The 7,203-nt window shown below is 55.6% G+C and overlaps 1 protein-coding gene across 4 annotated transcripts in view; it reads right to left on the bottom strand.

Annotated features, from left to right (window-relative positions):
- Nucleotides 1-372: 372 nt before the first annotated feature.
- ECE2 (endothelin converting enzyme 2) overlaps nt 373-7,203 on the bottom strand; it is a 39,048-nt gene continuing 32,217 nt past the window's right edge. For 3 of the 4 annotated variants that reach the window (XM_004382275.1, XM_004382278.1, XM_004382276.1), the window contains 10 exons: nt 6,928-7,042; nt 5,313-5,423; nt 4,338-4,436; nt 3,778-3,855; nt 2,942-3,045; nt 2,675-2,785; nt 2,482-2,549; nt 2,115-2,305; nt 1,895-1,990; nt 630-812 (listed from right to left, as the gene is read on the bottom strand). In XM_004382275.1, the coding sequence (XP_004382332.1) occupies nt 636-812; nt 1,895-1,990; nt 2,115-2,305; nt 2,482-2,549; nt 2,675-2,785; nt 2,942-3,045; nt 3,778-3,855; nt 4,338-4,436; nt 5,313-5,423; nt 6,928-7,042 (1,150 nt within the window). In that variant the 3' untranslated portion in view covers nt 630-635. Of the gene's footprint in view, nt 813-1,894; nt 1,991-2,114; nt 2,306-2,481; nt 2,550-2,674; nt 2,786-2,941; nt 3,046-3,777; nt 3,856-4,337; nt 4,437-5,312; nt 5,424-6,927; nt 7,043-7,203 lie in introns of all 4 variants that reach the window. The other variant, XM_004382277.1, reaches the window with a different exon arrangement.

A 7,203-nucleotide genomic window follows, 5' to 3' on the forward strand; every position in this document is an offset into this window, starting at 1 on the left:
TGGTCCGGGGAGAATCAGTCACCCCTGAGACGTGTGGCCTAAGACACAGGTGCCAGCATGCCTTGTGCACACATCCCCTCGGCCCAGGGAGGCAGGAGGCAGGTTTATACAGGCCCTCGGCTTCCACTGAGAACCAAGCACAGCTGGGCTGTCAGTGGGGGGTGGCAGCAGTACGGGGAGCAGCAGCATGGGGAGCACGGGGGGCAGCCCCTGAGGTGGGGCTGCAGGTAGCTGAGGCTACTCCCGAGAGGGTGCTGGGCGAGTCTCAGGGGAAGTCTGGGAGGCACAGCACCCAGGCTCTGTCTGGTAGAGTGGGCAGCCACGACAGGCCCCGGGGCCACCAAGCCAGCGAGCCTGGCACCAGAAGAGGTGGACTCCTTCCTGTGGGAGCTGGTTCCCCTCCCCGAGGCCTCCTTCACGTGGATACCCAGACAGGGTGACACGGAGAGATGTCACAGTGAGTGGTGGAGGCCCTGCTGGAAGCAGGGGCACCCCCGAGGCAGAGGCACAATGTGGCGGTTGAGGGACTGGAACATGTCACCTGTGGTGTGCACGGGCTGCACCTGGCCCAGCCTGCCTTTGCCTTCTCCTAGCCCCAGAGCAAACAGATGACCGCCTCTGCCCCCCACCCACGTCTACCACACCTCGCACAGCTGCCCCGGGTTCATGGGGGAGCCGACAGGGCAGCCGAAGTGCCGCAGGAAGTCACGGGAGTTGGAGAGAGTGCCCAGCACGCGGAAGCGGGCAGGGCTGTGGGGGTCGGTCACCAGCCCCTCGTGAGAGCTCTCTGGTGTGCGGACTGAGCACCACACCTGTGGGCCAGGACAGAGACGGGAACATACGGTGTCCAGCGTGGGCAAGGCCAGAGACTCTGCTTCAGCAGTCATCCCCAGGGCACAGGCCACCGCCGCCCCAGCCCCCAGCTCAGGAGGGCTCTAGCCCTGCTTTCTCCAGGCCTCAGGGGGACCGGGAGAGGGCTCAGCCAGCACCCAGCTTAGAAGGACTCCCGTCCCACTTTCTCCAGGCCTCAGGGGGACCGGGAGAGGGCTCAGCCAGCCCCCAGCTCAGGAGGGCTCTAGCCCCACTTTCTCCAGCCCTCAGGGGGACAGGGAGAGGGCTCAGCCAGCCCCCAGCTCAGCAGGGCTCTAGCCCTGCTTTCTCCAGGCCTCAGGGGGACCGGGAGAGGGCTCAGCCAGCCCCCAGCTCAGGAGGGCTCTAGCCCTGCTTTCTCCAGGACTCAGGGGGACCGGGAGAGGGCTCAGCCAGCACCCAGCTCAGGAGGGCTCTAGCCCCACTCTCTCCAGGCCTTGGGGACCCCGCAAGAGGGCTGAGCCAGTGTCTCTGCCCCAACCCCTTCCCTGTCAGCAAAGGGAGGGGATGCACCCACCCTCCCAAACTCCTTCAAAGCCTTTCGGAGCTGCCCTGGACATTGGGTTGCCAGGATGAACATGTCTAAGGGGGGAAAGCAGAGCTCCCAGAGGCTGCCTGGTACGGTGCCAAGTACCTAGAGAGGACCCTGGCTGAGGCCCAGCTCCGCCATTTCCTTTATCCTGGGTGCTCTGTGGGAGCCACTTTGCCTCCCCGAGCTTCAGCTTCCTCCACCAGCCCTAACTCACAGGAACGTTAGGTTCAAAGGCCGACTCCCCAGCCCTCACCCCTAAAGCAGGGCAGCCTTGCCCTTTGAGATCTGTGAAAGCCTGCTGAGTTCTCCCTGCTCAGGCCGCCTCCCAGCTGAGAGGCTCTGGGCAGGAGGCCTTCCCAGCCCACCTTCCACGCCCCCACTGCAGCCCATTTCCCGGCCCCTCTCCTGCACGCCCCAGACTTCCTCCTACCCCACATGCAGGAGGAAGTGGGAGAGAAGGGCAGACCCCAGGCTTCCCAGGGCTGGCAGTACCTGGGCAAATCCCACAAAGAAGAGCTGGTGGTTGGTGAGCCCCACAGCCGGCAGCTGCTGCTCCTCCCCGTGCTTTCTCAGCCACGCTTTGTAAGCCTGGGCCGGGCACAGCAGGCAGCAAGGCCATCAGGGCCTGCCCACCTCCACCCAGCCCCTTTCCCACCACGTGGCTGGGCCTCAGCCACTGGACAGCCACCAGAGGGCTGGCCAGGCCACTCACATTGTAGGCAGCCTTAAGCCCCCCGTTGTCAGCGATGTTCTCCCCCAGCGTCTGGCGGCCGTTAAGCCTCTCCCCGTTGACCTGGTACTGGCTGTACTGCTCCTCCATGCAGGCCGTGTGGTTCCGGAAGGCCGCCAGGGACTCATTCTGCCACCAGGGCCGCAGGTTCCCTTCCTTGTCATACTCACGCCCTGGAGAGAACTCACCTTTGCAGCCCGCCAAGACAGACCTCACCCCTTTTGGGCAGGAGGGCCCCATCGGCCCTGGTCCACAGACTCAACAGCTTTTGGGCCTAGCCCCCAACACCCAAGGCCTTGCAGGGGCCACTGGGAATTCTGGTCCTGAGGGACAACTCCACGGGCCCTACCTTGGTCATCAAAGGCATGTGTCAACTCGTGGCCCATCACCACTCCAATGCCACCAAAGTTCAGGGCCCTGGTGACAAAGCATACTGAATGAGGACGTGATAGGGAGACCTCGGACTCCCGCTTCCAGCCCTGCTCCCAGCTCGCCCGCAGGCTCAGGCCCCCAGCACCCAGCTCCTCCTGCCTCAGACACACTTGGGGTGGTTGCGGGCGTAGAAGGGGGCCTGCAGGATGCCAGCAGGGAAGACGATCTCGTTCTTGGTTGGAAGGTAGTAGGCATTCACCGTCTGGGGGGTCATGCTCCACCTGGGGGACAGGGAGGCTGAAGCTCAGATGGTCCTGACCCTCCCAACGCCCCTCTCACCTCTGGTCCAGGATGTTTTGCCACCCCCACCCCCAGCCCCGGAAACCTCCTCCCATCTCTCGTACTGCCCCAAATGCTTGCGGCCCCCCGATTCTCACTGGTCCCGGCTGGGAGGCTTGCGGAGCTGGTCAGCCATCACCTTGGCAGAGAAGTTGTACAAATTCAGCATGTTCTGGAAGAAGGAATCTTCAGAGACATCATACTATGAGAGTGACAGAAGGAGAGAGCATGCAGAGGACACGCTGAAGGGTCTGACAGTCCCAGCTTGGCCGCTAATTAGCACCTCTCTGAGCCTCAGTTCCCTCAGCCATAAGGTAGGAGTGAAATACCAACCTCACAGTACTATCGCAATGATTAAATGACATCACATATATGGGATAAGAAATAATAACTGCCAACGTTTAAGGAGCACTTCTGTTGCAGATGGTATTTTTTTTTATACGCTGACTCTTTTTAGCAACAACCCTATGAGGCGGTGGTGTTTGTGTGCCCTTGAGTTGATTCTGACTCCTAGTGACCCTATAGGACAGAGCAGAACTGCCCCATGGGGTTTCCAAGGAGCGGCTGGTGGATTCGAACTGCCGACCTTTTGGTTAGCAGCTGAGCTCTTAACCACTGCACCACCAAGCTCCACGGGACTAACAGGATCCCCATTTTACAGGTAAAGAGACTGAGGTTCAGTGAGATTATGTAACTTATCCAAGGTTACATAGTTATTTCGGGGTGGAAACAGGATCTCACTCAGGCTTGACTCCAAATCCGTGGCTCGTAAGCATTGCATTGTGCAGTCGTCCAGCTGCCGCCTGGCACAGAATTGGCACTTGAGAACCCACAAGCTCCTCCTTCCTTCTCAGTGCTTGTACCCCATTACTGAGCCCAGAGAACCCTGCCTCCATAAAGCTGAAGTTCAGTACCGCTGAGCAGAGGTACTCACCCCGTCATAAATATCATCCAGCTCCTTGGGTTCCAGGATGAAGTCAGGGAAGCCAATCATGTCATAGATGGCGTCTGCCTGAAGAGACCAAGTTAAGGGTTTCACCCTCTTCAGAAGTCCCCGGGTGGTACAAACGGTTAACGTGCTTGGCTGATAACCGAAAGGTTGGAGGTTCGAGTCCACACAGAGGCACCTTGGAAGAAAGGCCTGGCAATCTACTTCAAAGAAATCAGCCATCGAAAACCCTATGAAGGGCAGTTCTACTCTGACACACAAGGTGTCGCCATGAATCAGAATTAAATTGAAGGCCAGTGGTTAACTGGTTAAAAACCCGCTGTCGTCAAGTCGATTCTGACTTATAGTGACCCTATAGGACATAAGAAAACTGCCCCATAGGGTTTCCAAGGAGTGGCTGGTGGATTCAAACTGCTGATCTTTTGTTTAGCAGCCATAGCTCTTAACCACTGAGCCACCAGGGCTCCGTTTACTGGTTAAGCTCCCAATAAAACTATCCTCCATCCCCACCTCAAGATGGCGCCCCAACCCCAGCCACAGCTCACTTTCTCCTTGGCTGCCTGGCGGGTCTTCTCATCCATCCAAACCAGCTGTCCCAGGGCCTCCTCAAAAGCTGTCCGGATCTCACTGATCATCCCCTCTGCCTGGAGACCAGGAGCACAAGTCAGCCTCCCACCTGCACTTAATGCCTCACTCCTCCCCCACCCACTGGCAGCCCTGCCGCATCCCCGCAAGGGAGCACAGAGGAGGGCCCGGACTCCAGAAATGAGGCCAAGCTGGGGAGGATGGGAAGGAAGGAAGTGGGATGGTGGGTGGCTTTTTTCCGAATGAATTAAGATTTTACTTGACAATAAGTTAATTAATATAATTTCAATACACTATATTGATTTTTTTCTGACTACAAAAAGAAAGCATTAATAGTAGAAACCTCGGAAAATTGGTAAGAGCTGAGAGAGGAGAATAGATGTCATTTATAACCCATTTCAGGGATAACTTCTTTTATCATTTTGATCATCTATTTCCAGGGTTTTCTTTGCCCAGATACATACTATGGAATTATGTTGTACAATGTATATATTTTTGGTAACCTGCCCTTTTTTTTTCCCACCTCATCTATCATCAGTTTTAAAGCTGCCTCATAATCCACTGGAACCACTATTTTTCCATTCCCCTATGGCTGGACATACAAATTGTTTTCATTTCTCCCTATTGACAAACAACTTCACCACAAACATCTTTGTAGATAATACTTTAAATGTATCCATCATCATCACCCAATAAATACATCTACTTTCTTTCCTAGTTACGCAAGCAGCATAAGCTTATTGTAAAAATTTGGAAAATACAGAAAACTTTAAAACGCAAAAAAACTACTCATAATCTCACCGTCCAAAGCAACCACTGTTAATTTGTTGATGAACTTCCTACAAGTTTTTTTTTTCCTTATGTGTACACGCATAAATGAACAGTGAATTTTAAACAAAACAAGGGTTATTGTTGGAAGACGCCTGGAGACTCACGATTTCCTTGCTTTGCCGGTCAAATGTGGCCTTCACGAAGAGGGAGCCCAGAGCGAAGCCAAGGGCGTCATCTGTGTTGGAGATGCAGGTTTGCCACCTGGGCGTGCAGGACTGTCAGGGGACAAAGGGCCAGGCTTCTCAGAGCCAGCTCTGTCCTCCGGTCGGAAGGCCTTTCTGTCTCTGGGGCTAGCCCCTCTCGGCTCTGGGGTTGGGGTGCCATCTCTCCCTCGGCCTCCCAGGAAAATGAAGGGCAATGTCTCAGCATGCCACACCAGCAGCGAGACCTCAGGAGAACAAATGTGCTGCCAGCTCTTCTCAGTGCTCTCCTCCAATGACGTTTCTAAGAGGCCCAGCAGGGTCCAGAAGTTTCTTTGCTCAGTTCCACATCCCCGTCTTACAGCCAGTTCCCCGCACCAGAAACCTGGGAGTCCTCCCAGCTTGCTCCATCTCTAACCCCATATTCAATCCATCACCAATTTCTGTAAGTACCAAACCAAAAAGCCTGTTGCTGTTGAGTCAATTCCAACTCACAGCGACCCTACAGGACAAAGCAGGACTACCCCATAGGGTTTCCAAGGAGCGGCTGGTAGATTCGAACTGCCGACCTTTTAGTTAGCAAGCTAGCTCTTAACCATTGCGCCACCAGGGCTTCAGTCTATATGTACACCGGCATCAAAATAATCTCTCCTGTCCACCCCATTGCCACTGTCCTGCCCTAGATCACTATCACCTCTTGTCTGAAGATTGCAGATGCCTTCTAACTAGACACCCTGACTCCATTCTCAGGTCCCCCACTCTCTTCCGCTTGCCGCCAGAGAGACCATTTAATACGTAAACCTAGCCATGGTACTCTCTGCTTAAAGCACCTCATGGTTCCCATCCCTGAAAGGCCCACCTTCTTAGCAGAGCATTCAGTTCTCTTCATGGACTGCCCCACGCCCACCTCTCCAACCTCAGCCTTTCTGCTGCCCTGTGCCCACGCTCAGACTGAGCAAACACAAGCAAAGCCACCGTGCTCTGTCTGGCCTCGAGAAATTTGCACATTCTGTTCCTTTTGCCTGGAATGCCCTTCTCTCCTGCCTTCCCGGTGAACTCATTTTTCAAATGTCACCTCCTCAGGGAAGCCCTTCCTATGTTGTACGCACCTGTGTCCTATAGCACAAAGAAAGTCTTTCACTCAGTGAGATTACCCATCACCCCAAAATGTAGTGGGTTTGTTTACACGTCCACCTCCCCCACTTAATGGGGCATCTTGAAACTAAGAACGGCACCACTCAGTCACCATCTGCTTCACTGTCCTCATCAAAGCTGGCTGCCTATGCAGATCACACACTGGGTAGGTGCTTCAACTTACATTAACCCAGTTAATCCTCATGACACCACCACAGAGTATTCCTGTTCTACAGACCAGGAAACGGGGAGTAGAAGAGGCTAGGTAACACGCCCAAAGTCCCACAGACTGAAAAACTGGAGGGGCTGAGGCTGGAAGCCAAGTAGGCTGATTCCAAGTCCTGCGCTCCAACTACACCCTGAGACAGAATGGCACGTGGCCCATGGTAGGTGTGAAGCATCAACTAGGCTGGACCAGCAAATGGGGTAGAGTCCGAGAGCCCACCTTCTTGGTGCCATAGAGGGTCTCCAGCAGCTTCTCTTGTGCAGACTCAAAGCGCCGGTCCAGGCTGGAGGTTGTCTTCTGCACCAGGTTCCAGATCAGATAATTGTTGAGGACGCTGGCATTTGGAGGAGAATGTGAGGAAAGGGCAGCCCCAGGGGAGACACGAAGAGGGGGTGGGGGGCGGCCTCAGAGGAGACCCGGAGGAAGGGGCGGCGGCCCAGGCAGACCGTGAGGGAGGGGGCGGCCCCGGGGCAGACCGCGAGGGAGGGGAGGCCC

The sequence above is a fragment of the Trichechus manatus genome, unplaced genomic scaffold (assembly GCF_000243295.1).
Source record: "Trichechus manatus latirostris isolate Lorelei unplaced genomic scaffold, TriManLat1.0 scaffold00092, whole genome shotgun sequence".
Lineage (NCBI taxonomy): Eukaryota > Metazoa > Chordata > Mammalia > Sirenia > Trichechidae > Trichechus > Trichechus manatus.